The sequence below is a fragment of the Leptonychotes weddellii genome, chromosome 2, assembly GCF_054177405.1.
Source record: "Leptonychotes weddellii isolate Sample4059 chromosome 2, ASM5417740v2, whole genome shotgun sequence".
Lineage (NCBI taxonomy): Eukaryota > Metazoa > Chordata > Mammalia > Carnivora > Phocidae > Leptonychotes > Leptonychotes weddellii.
In genome coordinates this window covers 58,423,854-58,447,871 of record NC_138370.1, presented here as the reverse complement: position 1 = coordinate 58,447,871, position 24,018 = coordinate 58,423,854, and the positions used below count along the sequence as shown (strand labels likewise).

At 36.6% G+C, this 24,018-nt stretch overlaps 2 protein-coding genes across 3 annotated transcripts in view; one reads left to right on the top strand and one right to left on the bottom strand.

The window, feature by feature from the left end:
- Positions 1-5,020: 5,020 nt before the first annotated feature.
- On the bottom strand, positions 5,021-9,536 carry C2H4orf46 (chromosome 2 C4orf46 homolog). The gene is made up of 2 exons (XM_006739948.3): positions 9,058-9,536; positions 5,021-7,397 (listed from the first exon to the last, which is right to left on the bottom strand). Exons 1-2 carry the CDS (start codon positions 9,241-9,243, stop codon positions 7,242-7,244), a joined length of 342 nt encoding a protein of 113 aa, XP_006740011.1. The 5' UTR covers positions 9,244-9,536; the 3' UTR covers positions 5,021-7,241.
- A 222-nt stretch (positions 9,537-9,758) lies between these two features.
- Positions 9,759-24,018, top strand: part of ETFDH (electron transfer flavoprotein dehydrogenase) — a 28,712-nt gene continuing 14,452 nt past the window's right edge. Inside the window, exons 1-6 of one of the 2 annotated variants that reach the window (XM_081811458.1) lie at positions 9,759-9,876; positions 14,812-14,952; positions 15,364-15,593; positions 16,856-16,937; positions 17,368-17,486; positions 19,892-19,969. In XM_081811458.1, the coding sequence (XP_081667584.1) occupies positions 15,372-15,593; positions 16,856-16,937; positions 17,368-17,486; positions 19,892-19,969 (501 nt within the window). In that variant the 5' untranslated portion in view covers positions 9,759-9,876; positions 14,812-14,952; positions 15,364-15,371. Of the gene's footprint in view, positions 9,968-14,811; positions 14,953-15,363; positions 15,594-16,855; positions 16,938-17,367; positions 17,487-19,891; positions 19,970-24,018 lie in introns of both variants that reach the window. The other variant, XM_081811453.1, reaches the window with a different exon arrangement.

The window sequence follows — 24,018 nt, the reverse complement described above, 5'->3', positions numbered from 1 at the left end:
TTATGCTAAGTGAAATAAGTCAAGCAGAGAAAGTCAATTATCATATGGTTTCACTTATTTGTGGAACATAAGGAATAACATGGAGGACATTAACAGAAGGAAGGGAAAAATGGGCGGGGGGAATTGGAGGGAGAGATGAACCATGAGAGACTATGGATCCGAGAAACAAACAGGGTTTTAGAGGGGAGGGGGGGAGGGGGGATTGGTTAGCCCGGTGATGGGTATTAAGGAGGGCACGTACTGCATGGAGTACTGGGTGTTATACGAAAACAATGGATCGTGGATCACTACATCAAAAACTAATGATGTATTGTATGGTGACTAACATAATAAAATTAAAAAAATATATATAGTCAATTCTCTAACTACTCAGACTATATAATTTTTTAAAGCCTACAAAAATGAAAACATATTTAAATTCTCTTATAAGATTATTTTGGGATTACTTATTATTCTTAGGAATCTTATTACTAGTAAGTAATAGAATAGAAAAATATTTTTTTTTAAAGATTGTATTTATTTGAGAGAGAGTGCGAGCATGCATGCTTGCTAGCAAATGGGGGTGAGAGGTATGGCACAGCAGGGAGAGGGATAGGGACAAGTAGACTCCAGGCTGAGTGTGAAGCCCTACCTGGGGCTCAACCCTGAGATTGCGACCTGAGCAGAAACCAAGAGTCAGATGCTCAACAGACTGAAAAGAATTTCTGAAAAAGAAAAAAGCACGGACACCTGAGTGGCTCAGTCAGTTAAGTGTCCGACTCTTGATTTCAGCTCAGGTCATGATCTCAGGGTCATGATGTCAGGGTCCTGAGATCCAGCCCCAGATGGAGCCCACATGGGGCTCCCTGCTGAGAATGGAATCAGCTTAAGATTCTCTCTCTCACTCTTCCCCTCTCTCTACCCCCACATGCTCTCTAAAAAAAAAAAAAAAAAAAAAAATTTAAAAAGAAAAAAGCAATAATCATGAAGGCTAGACAATATGTAATCCTATAAAAATTATGATTGTAACCTATGTTTAAGAGTCTTAGAATGCAGTGACTTTACAAAATATACATCTGAAACTATTTTTTAGCATTTAAAATATTTTCAAATAATTTTCTAGAAGCAATTTGGTTTGTCTATTCAGTCTACTCATTTCTTCCATCCTTCCACCTCCCCAAACAGAATAACTTCCATTTAATTTAATTTGATAAGTAATTACTAGCATACCATGTAACTAGTTCCTACTATCAGTGGAAGGTGCAATAGAAGCACTAAATTAATGCAGATACAAGTCATAGTTTTCTTACAAAAAAAACTGTGTTCCAAAACTCATGGACCATGCTCTAGGTCAGAGTGATCCTCTAAGTTAAACCAAAGTGTTTTAAAATTTGAAAATAAATATCAGAAAGACCTCAACTTTTTCTCTTTTTCTTTCTTTCTTTCTTTCTTTCTTTCTTTCTTTCTTTCTTTCTTTCTTTCTTTCTTTCTTTCTTTCCTTTTTCTTTCCTTCTTTCTTTTCTTTCTCTTTTTAGTTTAAGGGCTCCTAATACATCAGGCTAGTACATAATCTCTCACAAAGCAATTACTTATTTACTGACTTTTAGCAATTTAGACACTGATAAAGTTAAAGGAAAACAACAAATGGGAAAGGGATATATGCAGCTAGAATGGTGAGGTCCATGCATTTCACTGCTTAATAAACTAAGTAATAAGTGAATTGATACTTCAAAAATGTATTTAATTTTTACTAATGTACCCCTCTTTTAAAGAGAAAATCTTTCACTAGAAGGCTCATTTACCCTGTTTTAAATCTTTTTATCTATAGACTAGCAGTCTTACCTACTATTGAAACCTGTGGTTTCAATTACTATGTGTATACTGATGATTCCCATATTTTTGCCTTTAGCTTATTCTCTTTCCTAAATTAGCCACTTATGCATACAACTACCCCTAGACATTTACACTTGGGTATCTCACTGGCTTTTTAATGTCATTATTATGGACTCTGACCCTGACACTTGAGTCTCTTCAAGACCCTATCTGGGTGAATGGTACCAACAGCCCAACCTAGAAATCTTTGAGTCATCCTTTGGCTCTTCCTTCTCCTTTATCCACCGTATCAAACTCACCTAGCCTCACCTTTATTCTATCTAATAAACAGCTCTTAAATCTATGTACTTCTCTTTATTCCAATTCTGAATACCTTAGTTTGGGCCAACATCATGTCTCATCACTATATTTGCAATAACCTTCTAACAAGTTTCTATACCTCCAGTTGTAATTTGCTCAAGTATTTAGAGCTCTCAAATTAATCTAAGGGAAAAAAAAATTGAATATAATACAGTTATTAGCACAAGTATTCTATGATGGGTGACTGAACGGACAAACATGTAAGTTCCATTTTTAAATGGTGTGTTAGAATTCTCCAGAGAAACAGAATCTATCTATCTATCTATCTATCTATATCTATATATATATATATTTTAGAGATTTTATTTATTTATTTGACAGAGAGAGACACAGCAAGAGAGGGAACACAAGCAGGGGGAGTGGGAGAGGGAGAAGCAGGCCTCCCTCAGAGCAGGGAGCCCGATGCGGGGTTTGATCCCAGGACCCTGGGATCATGACCTGAACCGAAGGCAGACACTTAACGACTGAGCCACCCAGGCACCGAATCTATATATTTATAGAGAGATTTATAAGAAATTGTCCCACATGATTATGGAAGCTGGCAAGTCCAAAATCTGTAGAGCTCATGTCTCCATTCGAATCCAAAGGCCAGAAGCTGCTGTAGAACTAAGAAAAACCAATGTCCTAGTTCAAAGGTCATCTGGCAAGACCAGCCACTTTTCCAAGACCATCAGGTAGAATGCTATTACTCAGGGGAGGAGCAGGCTTTTGTTCTATTCAGGCCTTCAACTGATTGAATGAAGCTCACCCACATTACCAGGGGCGATCTGCTATACTCAACCTACCAATATGTTAATCTCATCCAAGAATACCCTCAAAGGAACACCCATAATGTTTGACCAAAAATCTGGATATCCTGTGACCCAGTCGACACATAAAATAAACCATCATGATTGGGGAGAGTCCACAAAGTAAGCTTGAATACTAATAGGTCTAACCAAGAGCTAGGTAGCTAGGTATGGTATAGACAGGCATATTAATTTTGGTGTAAGAGACCCACAGGCAAATTATTTCATATCAGCCTTTTTCCTATCCTGTTTCTGTAGATAGGAATAATATCACTTTCCTCAGAAAGCTAATATGAAATAATGCTTATAAACCTCCTAGCATAGTGCCTAACACATATTTCATACTCAGAAGTTTTGAAACACATTATTTTTAATATTAAAAATGTCATCATATTGGGCACCTGGGTGGCTCAGTTGGTTAAGCTTCTGCCTTCAGCTCAGGTCATGATCCCAGGGTCCTTAGATCAAGCCCATTGTTGGGCTCCCTGCTCAGCGGGGAGCCTGCTTCTCCCTCTCCCTCTGTTGCTCCCCCTGCTTGTGCTTTTGCTCTCTCTTGCTCTGTCAAATAAATATATAAATAAAATCTTAAAAAAAAAATTTCATCATATTCACTTTGGCCTTGTAAGACTTTACTTACATTAGTCAAAATACTAAGTTTTCCTCTGAGGTTCATATAGAGCTGGTAATGAGCTACTAAGAAAAAAATTTAAGTCTCTAAGAAAATGTTTATGTTTTGAAGCCTTCCCAATCCCTCCCATGAAGCAGAGCAAAAATATAAAAAGGAATGCTTTTTTAAAAAGCAACTCTTAAAAATAAGATGAACTTCTCTGTGGGCCACACATGGCAACAGAAATTAAACAGAGCTGAGCTCTGGGCCTACCTGACTCCTGACACTAGCAGCTATGAGTTTTAGTGCTGAGGAATAAAGTTAAGTGTCCACAGAAAGCTCACTGCCTAAAACCAGGGGTTAACCTCAGCTGACCACAATTCAACAAAATTAGAAATCAACTAACATGGTTTTTCTTTTCTAACATAAAAAAATATATACATGGTTGGGGAAGGAAGTCACACACACAAAAATCAAAGTAGTACATATCATACTTAGGATAAAGCTATAACAAAAGTTATAGGGAATCTTAGCATAGGGTTAAGCAAATAGATCAGAATAGAATAATGAGCTCAGAACCAAGCACTTATATGGTAATTGAATGACAGAGGTAGCATTTGAAAATACTGATACTTGGAGGAACACCAATACACATACAAAAATAAACAAGATCCCAAAATCACACCATAAGCAAAATTCAGATGGATTAAACACCTAAACATTAAAAACAAAAATTTAACTTTTGGAAAGATGTAAAGGAGAGTATCTTTATGACATTTCCAATCAAGACCCAGAAAGCACTATTATGAAAAATTGGTAAGATTTCATTAAAATTAAAACCATTTATTTCATAAAACTCCACAATCAAATATAAAGATAAATCACAAACTACAAAAGATAGTTGAAACATAGATAACAGATCATTACTTAGTATTCAAAATATGTAATACCTACAAACTGATAAGGGAAAGACAAAACATAATAGAAAAATGGACAAAGGTATGGCCTCAGAAATCACACACTGTGTTTCCTCAATCTCCTAGTAGATATACAAGTCAGCACTATTCAATGTGTGAGACTATACAAGGGCATGAATACCAGGAGGCTGACTATTGTGGCCATCTGGAGGCTAGCTACCACATACACAAAACAGTATTTTGTAGTGCTTTGAAAACATACGTATGCATTAAAAATATAAGAACACAAACTAGAATATACACCACTTCTAGGACAATGGTTACCTCTAGGAGAGAAGAAGGGATGGGATCAAAGAGGTAACAAAAGTTTCAAATGTATCTAACATTTACAAACATATGTAGATCTGAAGAAAGTATAGCCAAATACTAACATTTATTAAATCTGCATGGTGGGAATATATCTCTAATATTTTACTCTTATGCTTGAAATATTTATATAAAAGTTTTAAAATAATGAACCCAAAATGGAAATAAAATTTGCTTTGAACACTTTTATTTCTGTACATTTTAAAAATTGCACTTCTGATGACACATAAAAATATTTTTCTAATATCAAAATAAGTATCTCTTTGGTATAAACACACCATATGTGTTATTTTTTAACTTAAAAAAAATTAATCAAGAACTATGACTTAATATACTAAACAATTCTTTGTCCATCTATTTGTCCCCTTTCATAACCCCACTGTAGAGCTTTAGAATATAGTTCTGTACACATCTCCATATCGACAAAAGAATTAAGATCCATATCAAAGATGTCTATAAGTTATGGAGAATTAGTTGGCTTAATCACTGACACATATGACATAAACCAACAAAAAGAGAACAATAATAAGATATGGGACAAGTAAAGTAGAACATTGTCATTAAAGTCAAATATGAAACCAATCACATCATTTAAATTTGATGCATTAAAAACAAAGTATCTTTAGAATTATGTTTAGAATTTAGAATTATTATGTGCAAAGTTCAAAGAGTAATAGTACAGAGCCATAATTTTGATAAGGCACTTTAAAGAGAACAATTGAACATACAACATCACAAAGCAATTAACCTGAGAAACAGAACAGGGGGAAAAAAAAAAAAAAAAAAATATATATATATATATATATATACATTCTTTCCAGACGGCTTTTATTTTCTGAAGTAAAAGCTTTTTAAAAAGAATAAAAAGTATTTATCATATATTTTAAAAAGTTGTCATCAGTTAAATTTCAAATTCCCGTAAAGAAAAGAATGTTTTCCTTCAAGTCAGTGAGGTTCTGATTAAAATACTTTTTAGAAAAAGTTACAATTTTCACGCTAAAAAACAGGAAGAAAAGACAGCTTTTAATTGTATTGTCAACTCTTTTATTCAACAAACATTTACTGGTTGTTGTGTGACACTGTCATTGTTCTAGGTGCTGAAGATAAAGAAGACACAATGTCTAGTCCCAGGGAAGTTGGCCTAGTGGAGCTGGGCCAACACTGGTAACCTTAAAGTTACTTCCCTTGGTCCAGAAAATGAAGCTCAACTTCAAACTCTTGGCATCTTCTTGGAAATCAAATAGAATAATGGTCTACCCATTTTTTCCTATTGGTTAACACTGTAGCTTTTTTTTTTTTTTTTTTTCCAAAAAAGAGTCACTGTTCAGAATTTATTTGGTATTTTAGTTGGTATGACTCTTAGGATAGTTGCTTGCATTGTCTTTTTACATTATATGGCCATGTACACTATATTTTGACATATATATATGGTACACAAAATAAGATCCTTCAGAACAGTTATGCACCGTCCATGCAATACGGAATTTATACATTGGATCCCAGGATGTGACTGACTGGAAAAGATGGACTAGGCATGTCGGGTGTTGGGGGAAGGAACCCGAAGTGACAGAACGCACAGTAAACACACGACCGCAGCTCTGCAGTCCTGGCAGTGGTGCCTCTGAGACGGTGGGGCTAACTAACGTTAACCAATTTAGGGCTACAAAGACAGGTAGCATCCAGCATCAGGATACAGCTGCAGGGTTTGGTGAAGCATTCCGATTTGGAACTTTAGGAAACGGATGTTTCTTCTTAGGCCATTTTAATATTACTTGAGTAACAGATCAGATAATAAGGACAATATACACAACCTCCAACTAAAATCCTGTTGTAGTCTAGACAGTGAAGTGGTACATTAGAAAACTTTAAAACTGCAGCTCCTTTTGGATCCCCCAAAGTGTATCTGCACTCTTCTTCAAACGGGCCTCCTCCTCAGGAGTCAGAGTCACCTTCACAACATCTGAAATTCCATTCTGTCCCAAGATGCAAGGGACACTAAGGAAGACATCTTTAATTCCATAGAGACCCTTAATCATGGTGGAAATTGGATGCACCCGCCTAAGATTCTTCATTATACTTTCTGCCAAATCTGCCACAGACAGTCCAATGGCCCAGGAAGCGTAGCCTTTCAGTTTGATCACACTGTAGCATTATTAACATTATCTACTGATGAAATTAACTTTCATAAAAGAGTCTATGGAAGTTTAGAGGACAGAAAGTATTTAAAGATAAATATTGGCCAGAATCAAAAATAGCATCGGTATTCTGCTTTCACAAAAGTGAGAAAACCACTCAGAAAATTTCATTCTGAATACACAGAACTGCTGGAGACAACCTGATACCACGTTCAAACATCATAAATGAGGACGTATGAATTATTACACAGCCAAATCAGTTGTCAGGCTTCAAAGAATCATAGCCTTCTTTCAAGAGGTCCCGCCATGTTTTAAGGAAACGTGCATTTTCTGTACATTTGAAGGCAAGCTCTTCTACTTGAGCTGATACTGCAGATATGGCTTCAAGAAGTTTGGTTAGTGAAAATGCTGCCTGAAATTAAAAAAAATAAAAGAGTCAAACAATATAAGTTTATCTTTCAGATTTTCATCTCATTTTATAAATAGTCTAAAAATAGCTTAAAACCTTGACTCCCATGCCCAACTTATTTTCCATAAAAGTAAAAAAATCTTCAAACTGAAACACTAGCTTTTTCAGAGAACCTAAGAAATTCTTTATTATGAAGTAAGCGTTGAGGAAATATGTCTGCTGGGAAGATATCCATTATGCACCAGACATAACAAGTCAGTACTTTTTTTTTTTAACTTAAACTACACCAGGGGCACCTGGCTGGCTCAGTCATAGAGAGCAAGTGACTTTTGATCTCAGCATTGTGAGTTCAAGCCCCACGCTGGGTGTAGAGATTGCTTTAAAAAAAAACAAAACCAAAATCTTTAAAAGAAAGAAAGAAAATACACTAGACTCATATAGCTCAAAAAGAGGACTTGGATCCCTTGACGCTAAGTACCAGATATCAATATCTGAAGGATTTCATCACAAACAACTCACTGATATTTAGGTAACAAGGACATTGTCCCACTAATTTTACCTGTGAACACTATATAGACCATGAAAATGTATAGACCAAAGAACAGATACTCTGAAGGGACAAATAACATCAACAAAATCAAAACAAACAAAAGCAGCATACAGAAAATACCCAACTCTTGGTGGAATTCACTTCTTACTCAAATGTTTCCTTCACCTAGAATATAAAATAACACTGTTTCTAGATAACCTATCAGCAGCCCATTCTACATATTCTCTTGATGCCAGTCTTGTTCAACAAAAGCAGAAGCTGTATCAGCACTTTAGTCATCTTTTTAAAAAAGTACTTATTAAGCAATGAGAGATAACCGAGTTCATTACCCAGTTTCCAATCTGCACAGGAGAGTCTATTCCACAAACTTCTCCCAGGAGGATTACATCCTACATACCTCATTCACTTGACTCACCCAAGAGTCCTTATATACTGAAACTCCTCTGGGTGGGTGGGTGGGTGTGACTGTGTGTGTGTGTGTGTGTGTGTGTGGCAGTGGAGTTCGAGATTCAACAGAAACCATACTATGCACTCCAGCAGTCATAGGGAGGGGCCTTTGACCTAGCGGTTAATGAAACCAATCTGGACTACAAGCGCCTTAAGCAAACCCTCCAAATGGGTCCAGCGCGAAGCAAGCCTGAGACAGGCAATCGTAGCATTGCCAGCAGGCTCTGGCAGGTGGCCAACTAGAGCAGCGGGATCTTAAGACCCACGAAAAGAAATCACAGCCTGTTCCTAAGCACCAACAGACAAGGAGGAGGAATAGAGGGCAGACACCGCCAACACGCGCCGGCGCAGCAAAGCTGCGTGGTTTCAGGTTACAGAGCATGATTGAAACCAGAAGGCGAGACAAAAAGAAAACAGTGAAGGGTGGGGCGGGTGGAGGGATAACCCCTTACTCCTCAACACTAATTCTAAAGGCGGAGTCCTCAGGGATGGTGGACAAGGGGCATCGGGTCTCCGGTTTACCTACCCACCCCCCCAGCCCACACCCTCAGGGGGCAGAAGGGCGAGATGCGGATTCCTGGTCCTTCCCTCCCTTGCACAGCAACGGTCTGTCTTCCACAAGGGCCAAGTGGGGACGCAGCCCGGGACCTGTCGAGCGACACTCACGTCTCCAATCTGCAGCTCTACTTCCTCCAGAGGGTCCACCGTTCGGCCGCTGCTCCTGCTCGCAACTGGCCAGCCCAAACTCACTGGAACGCCGGGGGAAGATGCTGACGAGGCGTCTGAAGACGAGGGAGAGGAAGGAGGCGGCGGGGGCGGCGAAGAAATCCGCACCTCCTCAGGGTCTGCCATTGAGCAGGGCTGGCACTGCGGAATCGGACCTTAGCAGCCGAACCAACACCAACTGTCTTTCAAACTGCTCGCGCCCAACACCCAGAAGCCCCGCCTCCTCCTGCCTGAAGTCCCGCCCAGTCTCCTTGTGGGTCTCCGCCCAAGTCCGCGAATACTAGTCATGTTTTCGGGACAGCCAATCACCTTGGGCGGTTCATTGCTCCTGCGCAAAACTCCAGTCAGGCTCGGAAGGCACTTGAGTAGAGGACTACAATTCCCAGAATGCTGTATACGTCGCTCCACCTCCCACTACTTTTGATGCGCGCGTATACCACGGGATCTGTGGGTCTCTCTCACCTGCACTCCCGCGTCCTCACCATGCCTTGGTGAGACGCAAACGGAGAACCAATCCACAGTTTGAAGCCGGGATCGTGCTGGGACTTGGAGTCCCTTTCCTTTTCCTCCTTCGGAACGTGACCCGGATGTCTCTGCTGGCCGTAGCGTCATGTGCGGCGCCGGCGCAGAGCGAGAAAGAGGCGAGAGCACCGTGAAGCCAAAGCCTTGGGCATAGCTGGGAGGCAAACTTCAGTGGAGGTGTTTGTCTTTTTCGGCAGGTGATGGCGCCCCCCGCGGCCTAGAGGTCCAGCACCCGCGGTGAGCCACAGACAGCCCTTCCGTTGTGTCCCACCGAGAGTCCTGGGACCAGTGAATATGTTGGTGCCGCTAGCCAAGCTCTCCTGCCCGGGTGAGAGGGAACTCCGGGCGGGGATAAGTGGAGGAAGGTCGAGGAGTTAGGGCGAAACGGACAGGGCTACACCTGGGGGGAATCTAGACACCTACCTTTCTGCACCTGCTCTCCTGACGTCCTCAGGTTAAACTCGGGTAAAGGTCACGCTGTCTGCACCTGGCAGTGGATCCTAGATTCCTCCCCATAGAGTTGCCCCAATTGGAAGAATTGAACTAGGCTAAAGGTCACGAGCGGAGGAAACTTATCAACACGGCCCTCCGGTGGACTCCCGAACTGAATCTTCCAAATCCTGGTCCTAACTCTTATCCCAAAGCTCAGGTGTTTTCTGTTGCATTGTTGGAAATGGATAAAATAATATTTGCACGGTTTTTCTTCTTGGTTGTGCCCTGACTTTCGTCTTTGCAGCCATCCATCCTAGTCCATTCTTAAGAATTGAAAGTCTGATCTGTCACAGCATGATTAACATCCATATGCGCTACCCAAGTCACCAGATTATATTTGGAGCCAGGAGTTTTTCTGCATTGTCTAAAATTAACTTTAGAGGCTTATCGTGTTATGGGTGCACCTAGAACCATCACAGTGACTTGTGAAAATACCTCATTACCTTCCCTTTCTCTTAAGTAAAAATAATAATGCAGTTGGATGGTCTTTGTTTTGTTTTACTTAAAAGTTTAAAAATTCAAAAAGGTTCAGTACAGGATCTTGCATTTTGTCACATTTGGCTTAGTTTTTTTGGTTTAGTTTTTTAAATTAATATTTGGTTATAGAATAAACAAGTATACATATTGCAAATTCAAGGATGTTCTTATTATGTATATTTCATGAAAGTAGAAATTTGTCAGATTTGGCCACCATATGTTAAATTAGATTTTTATTTAAAGTTCCTGATACTTGTGCATGTATTACTACACCTAATGTGTAGATAGATACACTTTATGTTTTGTGAAATATCAAAGTAGTCAGATGCTATCTGCCCTATTGCCTAATTTAGCTGAAATCATTCTTGGACCAAGTGTTATTTGCATTTCCATTTTCCATGGATACTTAAATCATTGCCATTTTCATACCTGAGTGTTAACACTACTGGCAACAAAGAGATGGACACAAATGTGTTGGCAGTGTGACTTTGATATGGTGATGTTATGAGTTCAATGGACTTTTTGACCTTACTTCTCTACCAAAATTCAGCCAAGGTACCTAACTGTTCAAATATCCAAAGTGGAATGTCAGATTTGTTTTCAGAAAGGGAGTAAAGGTTGTGACTTTTTAATTTTTATCCCGTGGGGGAAATCAAACTACCCAGTTCCAAATATTCTCAAGAAAATAACTAGCTATATAAGCAATAGAATTACTTTTATCTGATACCAAATCATCACTTTTCAGCAGCAAATGATAACTTCTACACACTAAACTACAGTTCATCATAAGACAAAGATTTTAATATCTTTTAATAATAAATAATACAAATAATTATTTAATAAATATTCTTTTGAATGATGATAATGCTTTATTTGAACTCTAGAACTGAATTCTCCTATAATATCTTTATTTATGTGCCTTATGTACATTTTTTCAAGACTTAGGATATGTGAAAGGTTACCTAATAATTAAAAAATTATTCCCAATACTATAATTTTTAGTATGCCTTTGCAAGTAGAGAAAATTAGTTTCCTTGCCACTATAAGATTTTTTTAGTGTTTAAAAGCGTTTAGAGTTCAGCCACTCTAAATCTCTTCCCTTCCTGTATTCATCATAATCTTTATTGACGTCTGATGCCAGATTTTTGCTTTAAAAAATTATTTTATTGGAAAGAGTAAAACATAAAAATACGTTAATTCTGCATTTGGGTGCTAAATAATAACTAGCCTATGTGCCAGGCTGTTATCTCTCCATTTAATCAGAAAAAAGAAAGAAAAATCTTGTTTTCATCACAGCTCAGTTTCCATTACTTCACAAATCATTTCAAATCCAATTGTAGTCTCAGAGCTTGACTGATGTTGGAAGGATTGAGAGCTTGGGTGGGATCGTCTGAATTCATATGTATCTACTGTAAATGGGCATTGTAGCTGCCCCACAATTTTCATAAGGTCCTTTAGGATAAGGTGTGATACTATAATTGAAAATTCTTAACTGTTCAGTATATCCATTAAAATGTAAATTTTATTACATTTTACATTTCAAATCCATGCAAAAGTTTTTGTTGATCTTTACTAATTATTTGTTATAGTCCATGTTTAGAAACTTGCTCATTTGCAGATACATGCTTCATTATAAGAGACAAGTTAAAAATGAGGAAAGGCCTCATTATATTTATTGCTCTATAACCCAGGTTAGTTTTTGGAAATTACACCAGAGATTTGCAGGTTCCTAAATTACAGTGAAAAATGTAACTAGGAAGATACCTATCTAGTTATCAAATATGTATTAGCCACTTGTTTTGTGTAAGAGTTATAGTAGATCTTGTACCATAATATTTCCAAGACAAAATTGACCATAGACTTTAGATCTGATGGGGTGAGAGTTAAAATCACTTGCTGAAGGTTTCATTACTGTTAATGAATTCAAACACAATGTAGACAGACTCCAAAACCTATGCACTTAACCACTGTCTTTTTCCATGTTGCCCTTTTGTATTTGTTTGTTTTGTTTTTAATTAATAAACTTAATTTTTTGGCAGTTTTAGGTTTAAAGAAAAGTTGAGCAGAAAATACACCCAGTTTCCATGTAACTTTCCCCCATTCCCTATTAACATCTGGCATTGGTGTGGTACATTTGTTACAATTGGTGAGCCAATTTTGATACATCATTATTCAAGTCCATGGTTTATATTAGAATTCACTCTCTATGTTGTACATTTTATATACATTTGACAAATGTGTAATGTATCTTTTCTTGTCTCTCATGACCTTGCTACTTTCAATATTATATACTAGCCAGGCATTTTGTAGAATGTCACTCAATCTGAATTTGTCTGATGATTTCTCATGTTTAAACTGAGGATACAGATTTTGGGGAAGTATGCCACAGAGGTAAAAAGCCCTTCTTATCCTATCAGGGAGCGTGTGATACCAACATGTCTTATTGGCAGTAATGTTAAACTTGATCATTTGGTTAAAGGGTCTGCTATATTTCTCCACTGTAAAATTAATATTTTTCCCTTTTGTACTCTCCTTGTTGGAAGCTAGTCACTAGTTGCAGTCCACACTCAAAAGTGGAGAAACAAATAATCTGTGGACATATCAACATAATCTTTTATACTTTGACTTTTTCTGTTAAAACCATAGACCAAATGGAATTCATTTTGATAGGAAGAGAAAGGTATACTTTTTTTCCAAATGAATTTCTCCCTATCTTTGACCATTTAATGAGTAACCATTTCTTTTCCCTGATTAGAAATGGTATTTTTAGCATAAACCAAGTCCTTATGTGTATTCTATTTCTGAACTCTTTATTCCTTTCCTTTCCTTTGATTATTATATCCCTTCTCCTTTAACAGACTTTTAATTACTCTAACTCCAAATATAAGTTTTTATATCTGTCAGGGCTATTTCCAAGGAAGTATTCTCTGTCCTTTTTTTTATATAATGGGATAGAGTGTCAAGGAGAAGAGTACCAGAGAAGGGAGACAGAAATTAAAGATACAGGTGAAAGCGAAGGCTTCAGGTGGAGGGATGTCCCTATGAAAATGGGAGGGATAAGCCTCATCATCAGTAATCTAAGTGAAAAGATATGTTATAACCTGAGAAAATGAACAAAGAGTGGACACAAATACAGATTACTTTAGAGGTTGTTGCCAAGGATATAGGAAAGTTCCCACTTAATTGCTTCTATCTTTCTTTGATGTTTGGTGTGTTAGGGTATCTGCTTCAGATAGGGGAAGGAAGAAGTAGAATTGAAGGTTTAAGGACAACAGAGATTTAATGAACATTATTGCAGATAAATTTTTGCACACTTCTGTTTATTTCTATTTGCTAACTTGATGAATATGTACAGATATTGCCATATGGGAGAGTCAGTTTTTTTAAAAAGCTGACCATAAAACCTAGTTTAGCCCACATTGTCCCAGCATAATCATTAATACTGCCCGTTATTACTCTCAAAAGTATCCAGTTTAGGGAAGCCTAGGTGGCTCAGTCGGTTAAGCGTCTGCCTTTGGCTCAGGTCATGATCCCAGGGTCCTGGGATCGAGTCCCACATCAGGCTCCTTGCTCAGCAGGGAGCCTGCTTCTCCCCCTGCCTGCTCTTCTCCCTGCTTGTGTGCGCACGCTCTCTCTGTCTCTGACAAATAAATAAAATCTTTTTTTAAAAAAAAGTATCCAGTTTGGTTGATAAATTTTATGGTCATCCTATTTATAGGTTAAGCTTGATATGAGCTAAATTGAATAAGTTAGTTTATTTGATATTTTTTAAATATAGTTTGAAAACATTGCTTTATGAGAAGAAGCTAAGTTGTTCATCTAGGAAATAGTACAGTCTATTTCAGGTCATATCACAACTAATGGCTCAACAACATAGATCTAACTACTCACTGTCTGTAGTGTTGATATGGTGAGACTATAAACACAAATTTCCAAATATAAGACATCACATGGAATCATACAATTTTAGATCAGAAAGGTACCTTAGAGATCATCTAGTGACCTTTCCTATTTTTGGGTGAGGAAACTGAAATCTAGAGAAGGTAATGATTTAAGGTCTTAGGGCTAATTAATAGAAAATTAAACAGAAACCAGATCTGATTCCCAATCCTAGATTTTTTCCTTTTAAAAAAATGGTTTTTTAGTCTACTCTGAGGAAAGCTGATTGAAAAAATAATACTAATGTTTATAATTTTTGTGCAGCATATCAGTGCTTTCATGCCTTAAAAATTAAGAAAAATTATCTACCTCTGTGTCATACAAGATGGTCTTCAACTTCTGTTGTACCTCGAATTACTACCCACTATACTATTTATCCCCGGGATAAGGACAAGCGATGGGAAGGTAAGTAATAATTTCTGTAGAAGTGTTAAGGCTTTTCTAGATACTTTGTATCATTTTGTGGAAATATTTGTCATGATAGTATAAAATCATCTAATAATATTTCATAGCTTTACCAAATCTATTACATATTGATATTGAGATAAGAAAATATCTGCGTAGTTTGTAGTAGTAAATCTCAAAGCCAAAAGTTGGTTTATGGAAGCAAAAATAAGATATATACTGGAACAGAACCTAAGAGAACATCCAATTAATACAATAATATATTTAGTATAATTCTCATACAAAGCAGAGGGGCAATTTCTATAAATGCTCTAAAGCATAGTGAGTGTTTGTAACCCAGTTTGTGATTTTTAACAGATTATAGTCATCCCAGAATTTTCATGTGTTTTTTAAATCATTTTTTTCTCCCAGGAGTGAACATGGAGAGGTTTGCAGAAGAAGCAGATGTAGTTATAGTTGGTGCAGGCCCTGCAGGACTCTCTGCAGCTGTTCGTCTAAAGCAATTGGCTACTAAACATGAAAAGGACATCCGTGTGTGTCTAGTAGAGAAAGCCGCTCAAATAGGAGCTCATACTCTCTCAGGGGCTTGCCTTGATCCACGTGCTTTTGAAGAATTATTCCCAGACTGGAAGGAAAAGGGAGTATGAAAAATTGGTTCTTATACAAAATGTGATCTTTATCGTATCTCTAGTTCCAAACTACTAGAATATGGAAAACCCTTTTTATGTAATTCTGTCTCTTAAAGGATTATTATAGATATGTATTTCTTAACTTAAAAAGAGCCAAAAAATTGAATCATATCAACTATACTTATAATTTTAAGATATTAACTCATACACTCGTATAATGTCTTCTACATGTTGTATTTATGTACTGGATATACGAGAAGGTCTTACCTTGAGAAGATACTAGAATATTTGTACCAAATAAAATACAGCATTTTGATTTTGAGAGTATTTCCTAACTTGTTCCATAGGTGTTTATATCATTGTTCTTAATAAAGTTTTATGTAAATTTCCTGGGACATTGTAATATCTAAAACCAAAGAGGATAATCTAATCAAATGTTCTAAAGAATAAATTAATATGGCCTCTCATAACCTAAGAAGAAAAGGCACTAGTATGATATACAGAGAACTGAATGTTAATTTTACTCCTTTCATAATTTGTATGGCTTTGGTTAAAATTTTACATGTTACATATCTTAGCTTTTTCTTCTATAAGATGGGTTATGTTATGCCTGCCAAGGTTAGAATATTCACTACCTGTGAATATACTATGTAAAGGTAAAAAATTACATGATTTCTTTATTATTTATGGAGTAAATTGAATTCCAAAAATTTCATCTATGTTCTTCTTTCTAAAATACCAAGATCCTTTAAACTAGAAATACTTTAGTTATATCTAATTAACTTTCTCTTTTCAGTATTATACCAAAAATAGATACTATTGAATTATTATTGACATAGCAGTTGTAATAGAAAAAGGTTTTCAGAGCCCTATATAACTGAGCAGATACAATCCATGATATACCTGTTAATTGTCTGTATCCAAAGGAAAAATAAAACTTCTCTTATGTTTTCATCAAGCAGGAAGTTACAACTTGGAGCAAGCACCTAGGCTAAACTCCCACAGAGACAGGGAGACAGGAAGCCCTATCCAAGATGTCTCCAAGGCCCCCAAGAAAGATTTCTGGCATATAAAACTGGCTTATTTAGATTCTAAAAAGATTCCCATACATCTCAAAGAGACAAAGAGGATTTACAGTTCCAAGTTTTCTAAAGGAAATGATGAAAGTGAGGAGAGTAGTTCACTTTCCCTTTTGACACTTTTTTTTATTATTTGTATTTACCATTATGAATATGAACTAAAAACTTCCTTCTCTTTCCTTCTTTTGTTTTTAGGCTCCACTTAACACTCCTGTAACAGAAGACAGATTTGGAATTTTAACAAAGAAATACAGAATTCCTGTGCCAATTCTTCCAGGTAAGGTATGATAAATATTTGTAGAATCATAGAATTCCGTACCTGGAGGAAACCACATTTCATCTGGTGAAATCTTTTCTTTCTACAGATGAGAAAACTGATGCTCAGAGATTTGAAGGACTGACCCAAAGTTATATAGCTAGCTTGTAGTAAAACAGGACTAGAACCTAGTTCATCTTCCAGTCTAGAAGAATTGGGATAGCCTTGTAAGGCAACCCAGAATTTTAATGTAGTGTTGTAATGGTTTTTTATTTTAATAATTAGAACTCTATGCCAAAGTTGTAGAATATAAGTGAAATTATGACCATAGGATGATGTGTATATTTACACAGAAATTACACATTGCTTAGAATTTTTAAATTAAGTATTTATGTTTTTGAGATGTTTTACCGATAAATGTCAGATTGATAAATTAAGCATGTATTTGTAGGTCTTCCAATGAATAATCATGGCAATTACATTGTACGCTTGGGACATTTAGTGAGCTGGATGGGAGAACAAGCAGAAGCCCTTGGTGTTGAAGTATACCCTGGTTATGCTGCTGCTGAGGTTTGTATAGTTGTATTTTGTTTTTAATATTTATGGGAAATAATCTCTTTTTCTTTTGAATATAAACCCAGAATGGTACAGAGGTAAATAAATATTTTAGAAAAGCCATAGGATTTTAGAATTGTAAGATTAGAAGGAATCTTGGAAAGATCTAATCCAAAGAGTACTTGAATTCCTGATCTTGTATGTATATGTATCATGTGATTGTCTAATTTATGACTGAACACCATCGGGGATGAGATCATCTCTATCTGACGTTTGGATTGTTGATAATATTCTCTTTCTTCTGTTGAATGGAAATATATCTTCTGTTTTACACTACGTAGAACAAATCAATGCCCTCTTCCAAGGACAGTTTTCCAATTATAATTATGCCCCACTCTCTTCTTCCCCACTTTCACTCTGGTGTCGTTTTCTTTCCTAGGTTAAATATTATCAGTTCTTTCAACCATGATGTTACATTAGTTTGAGTTCCTTCAGTATTCTCAGTGCACTCTGAATGCATTGCCTTTTTATCCCCTTTATAAAGTGGCATCCAGAATGAAAAAACTACTTCAAGTCTAGTGTAGAGCAGGGCTCTTGCTTTCTTCACTCTAGAAACTGTTCTTCTGTTAATTCTCTCCAAATAACTCTTTTGGCACACATATCATAGAGTTAACTCTCATTAAGTATTAGTGGGGGAATGACTAAAAATAAAATATCCTGCCAACCCAGAAAAATCACCTCTATAAATTATTTAAAAGTTTTATTATTTAGTAAGCATTAAACCAGGACTGCAGTGCATGTCACAGGCACTCTGCTAGGGAGATTGCCAAGACAAAGAAATCTCACCCTCTTACATAGCCACACAGATAGAATCCATTACATACAAGTTAATTGTCTTTATCCAGAGAAAAAATAAAATTTCTTGTAATTTTTTGACAAGCAGGAAGTCACAACTTGGAGCCAAGCACCTAGCCCAGACTCCTATGGTGACAGGAAAACAGGACACCATTCTTTTTGGTGTTCACATTTCAAATATGTCTCTGAGGCCCCCGGAAACACATTTCTGAGATGCAGATCTGGCAAGAGTCTTAAATAAAACTTTTGAAAACATTCCTATATCTCAGAGAGACAAAGAAAGGGTCTACAATTAACTTTCCTAAAGGAAATGATTGGAAGAATTGACAGGAGGGGGAGGTTTTTTGGTTTTGGCCTCAGGGAAAATTCAAAAAATTTTTTTATTTGTTTTTACGCTTACAATATGTAAGTCAAATAAAACACATGGGTCCCTGTATTATACTTGCTGCTATACTAAATTTTGTTTTCCCAACTCACACACACACACACGCATATGTGTGTGTGTGTGTGTGTATACAGGTACATACATACATACATACATTTGGGTTTTTGGACCCAAGTGTGGGTTTTTTATTTCTCCTGGTTAAAATGTTCTTGACTGGGATTAATATCAAAATCACAAGTAGGTGATTTATAGAATCTATGATTTTCAGTTTTTATACACACACACACACACCATACACACACAGTGTCATAACTCTCCTCTTTTCCTCAGTCCCTTAAAGATCATCATCAATAGATTAATGTCAGGTTTGTCAGGTTTTTTTATCTCTGAGCCAGACTTCAGTTTTAGTTCAAAGCCACGTTATACTGTTGATTCATTTTCAGGGTATGAAATAAAAGGTTTATGTTTTTCTTTTCATATCCATTGCTGCTAATGCTTGCTTTACCTTTCCACTCCTGTGCCTTCTGTGTGTGTAATGTATATTTTGTACTTCCTATCTAAAGGGCATTTTCCTCCGGAGAGGAAACAAACTAAGTAAGAATTATAGAATATTGCTATTTCTCATCCTCAGAATTACAATTTTGACGAGTTTTTGCCAATACTGCTTGCTCCGGAAATAAACTTTAATCACTTTCGGACTGTCTTGAACCTCTTTGTGTTTTGTTTTGTTGTTTCATTTTCTTTGGTTTTTGTTTTTTTGGGATCTTAGCTCATTTGGAACAGAGGCTTTCCTGACACTGTTGTCTTCCCACCCAACACTGATGGTCTTCATTTGTTAGAGGCCCTGATTTCAGGGTCTGTATACTTGTTTTTGATACCTGATCTCTTCAGAGCTCTTTGTTTATTCTCACTGGTTTCTTAAGTGACCTCTGTAGTAGCTTCCCCCTTTTCTTCTTCATCAAGGTTGTGGCATTTCTTTCATTTCCAACTGTTTTAGCTGTGTTCTTTTATACTCTAGAAGGGAGTATCTTTAAAACATGTCTCTTTTTTTGCCTAAACATGTTAAAGCCTGTTATTTCTGTAATCTAGAGAACATGTTCACTTTCTTAAATATCTATTGCTTTTTTTCAGGTTGGTTATGAATCCTCTAAGGTGATAACCAAATATGTTTTCATTTTAGGTACTTTTTCACGAAGATAGCAGTGTAAAAGGAATTGCCACTAACGATGTAGGGATACAAAAGGATGGTGCACCAAAGGTAAACATTTTAACAGTTATGTGCTTAACAAACTGACAAAAAAAGAATCGACTTAAATGCAATAATTTAGCTTTGCTACAAACTGCACATTAATAAAGTATATGTTAGAATATAATTATTAATGTGGAATTTTTCTCTTAAAAAAATATAGAGGCATCTTTGAACTAAAAAGGACTTAGACAAGAAGATATAACATGTTTAAGAATAATTTTTTTAAAGATAAAAACATGACTCATACAAATATAAAACAAACATGGGACAAAGATTTTATTTCACTCATTAATAAATGACAATCAATAATATGTTACAGCCAGTTCAAGGAGAATTAAAAAAACATACATATATGTAGGTCATCAATCAACTGCATTGCCACTTCCATAATTTTCATTTCTATGGACAAGAATCATTTGCATTACTATTAGTAATGCTGATAGAGTCTTTGAGTGATTTTAATATCTCTTGGCAAATATAAAACTGATTGCTTTCCTCTCATTCAGATATAATCCTGGATGGTTTTCAGGTTTTACAACTTTTATTTTTGAATTTGCAAAAGAAAACCTCTCAGGATCTGGATCTCTCACTGTGTAAGATTCCTTGGAAAGGATAAGAAAAAAAACACCTTGCTTTCCCATAATAACAGAACAAAACATAAATTAACATCTCAGTAAATTAATTTGTCAATTCATATTTATTTGCTCATTGTCGTAATTTCTCAACTGGATCATAAGCTCCATAAGGGCAGAGATCATGGAGGATTACTCCAGGGCCTACCATAGCGCCATGTCATGTCAGGTCCTCAATAAGTATTTGTTAACTTAGAATTTATCCTTCTCTCTGCCATTCTTGAATACAATGGGGAATCTAGTTGAGTCTCCTCCAGCGGATTTTCCTGCTTCTCATTACTTCCTGCTTAGAGATAAGCAAGTGGCAAAACTCTTGAGTCTTACCTACTTCATTGTTCTTCTAAGTGTTTGGCTGGTTTCATCGGAATTCTGTGAGGTCTGGGACTCATTGTGTCCTATAATAGGCCCAAGAAGCTATTTCTTAACAAGCCCCCAAAGAATTCTGGTGCATAGCTAGATTTGTAAACAACTATTATCTCCTACTGCTTTTCATAATGATAAAAGAATATTGTTTTTCCTGTATTCTTTCCTGTGTTATAGTTATTCTTTCCTGTATTGTGGTCATTTAATTTTAAAGTGTACTTTATTCTTTTAAGATTTTTGTATTTAATATTACAACAGAACTGAGGCACACAAGTTCTACTATTCTGATATGTCATTTTTTGTACGTTCTCAAATTTGTTCAAAAGTAAATTTTTGTGTTTTGGGCTTTGTAGTTATAAAAACATATCTTTCCTGGGATACCTGGGTGGCTCAGTCAGTCAAGCGTCTGCCTTCAGCTCAGGTCATGATCCCAGGGTCATGGGATTGAGTTCCGCATCGGGCTCCCTGCTCAGAGGGAGAAGCCTGCTTCTCCCTCTCCCTCTGCTGCTTCCCCTGCTTGTGCTCTCTTTTCTCTCTGACAAATAAATAAAATCTTAAAAAAAAGAAAAAAGAAACGTATCTTTCCTATATTGTATTCATATAGATATAAAAACATAGAAGAGTACATGGAGTCTTGGTGATATGAGCTCCAGAATCTAAATTTTTAAAATAACTGTTTTAGTACCACAGGTTTGACGTGGGGAGAATTGAGAACTGTGTTTATTCTGTTGTTCCACTCTATTTAACACACCTAGTTAGGCTTTCTTCCCTGCCATTTCACTGAAACAGCTTGTCGGAGTCACAAATACCCCCACCTTGTCAACCCAGTAATCACTTCTCTTTTTTACTTGATATCCTAGTAGGCAGCACTGACACGGTTGGCTTCTCACACCACGTTTGTAACCGAATGTCATGAGTACGCTGTGAAGGCATACACACATCTGGTCACATGGCTCTAAATACCCAAGTCCAGAATCCTATGTCCTACTGCTTATTCAGTAGCTCTGTGCCACATCTAATGGCCATCTTATTATAAGAATTCTGATTTGGACATTTTTAAGTTTCAGACGTTAAGTGATTTGCCCAAGATCAGACAGCTATAAATAGTGGGGCTGGGGTTTGAATATAAACAGTGTGGCTGGCTCCAGGGCCTGCCCCTTGAAAACTAGGGGACATACTGCCTCTAAGAGGAAGCTGAAATATATTAAGTAACATTTTAGTTCATCAAGATTGAATTGTTTTAGGGGCACCTGGGTGGCTCAGTCGTTAAGCGTCTGCCTTCGGCTCAGATCATGATCCCAGGGTCCTGGGATTGAGCCCCTCATCAGGCTCCCTGCTCAGCAGGAAGCCAGCTTCTCCCTCTCCCACTCCCCCTGCTTGTGTTCCCTCTCTCACTGTCTCTCTGTCAAATAAATAAAATCTTGAAAAAAAGATTGAATTGTTTTATAATTGATGCCAGGAAAACCGGATGGCCATCTGGAAACAAATAGAGTTGGGCCTTTATTTTTTTTAAAAATTCTGAGGATTTCTTAAAACAATAAAAAAAATTAGAAGGAAACCTAGATTACAATTATAACCTAAAGGGAGGCTAAGCCATCCTATAGAGACAAGAAATAATAAACCTGTAAGAGACAGACCTTTTTAACTGTATAAAAATTAAACACTTCTGTATACCAAAGTTACTATAAAGTCTATAGATAAACAATCGATTGGGGGAAAATTTTTTTATTACCCGTAATATCAAATAGCACATATACATTAAGAAAAAAGACAGCATTTTAGAAAAATGAGCAATATCTAAAAAATTGACAATTCACAGAAGAGCAAATCCAGATGACTACTGTAACTCATAAGGAAAGATACTTAAGTATCTTTTCTTCAGAGTCCACAGCTTAAATGTCATTTCTTCAAAGAAGCCTTTCCTGTTCACCCAGTCCCTAACAGTTTCCTTCTTTTATTCCCTCTCATAACACCCTGTGCTTTCTTTCATAGCACTTAATCATAATTTGTAATTATATGCTCATGTATTTCTTTAATATCTCCCTCTATGACTAGCCTGGAGGAAAAGGACCTGACTTTTATTCATCTCTGTATTCCCATTGCCTAGCATAAAACCTGGCACACTGTAGGTACTCATTAATATTTCTTGACTCAAAAAGGGAAAAAGTGCTTAAAACAGTAGTCAGGGAAATGCAACTTAAAATAACAGTGACTTAGCACTGTACTTAGCAAAAATGTAAAATAAACAGTTATATCTCTCAGTAACTGGACTGTAGGGAAAAAAGGCTTTTCTTTTTTTTTTTTAATTTAAATTCAATTAGCCAACATATAGTACATCATTCGTTTTTGATGTGTTCAGTGATTCATTAGTTGTGTATAACACCCAGTGTTCATCACATCATGTGCCCTCCTTAATACCCATCACCTGGTTATCCCATTCCTCCACCCACCTCCCTTTCCACAACCCTCAGTTTGTTTCCCGGAGTTAAGAGTCTCTCGTGGTTCATCTCCCTCTCCTATTTCTTCCCATTCAGTTTTCCTTCCTTCGCCTTATGATCCTATGCACTATTTCTTATATTCTACATATGAGTGAAACCATATGATAGTGTCTTTTTCTGATTGACTTATTTCACTTAGCATAATACCCTCCAGTTCCATCCATATTGACGTAAATGGTGGGTATTCATCTTTTCTGATGGCTGAGCAATATTCCATTGTATATATGAACCACATCTTCTTTATCCATTCATCTTTTGAAGGACAGCTTGGCTTCTTCCGCAGTTTGGCTATTGTGGACATTGGTGCTGTAAACATTGGGGTACATGTGCCCCTTCTTTTCACTACATCTGTATCTTTGGGTAAATACCCATTAGTGCAATTGCTGGGTTGTAGGGTAACCTTCATACTGTGGGAAAAGGCTTTTCTTATACACTGCTGGTGGAAAGCGAACTGGTAATATTGTAAAATAAAAATAGGTGTGCCCTTTGATCAAACAGTGCCACTCCTGGGAATCTACCTTACAGGAATAAAAGCACCAATATTATAAGAATATATCTATATATA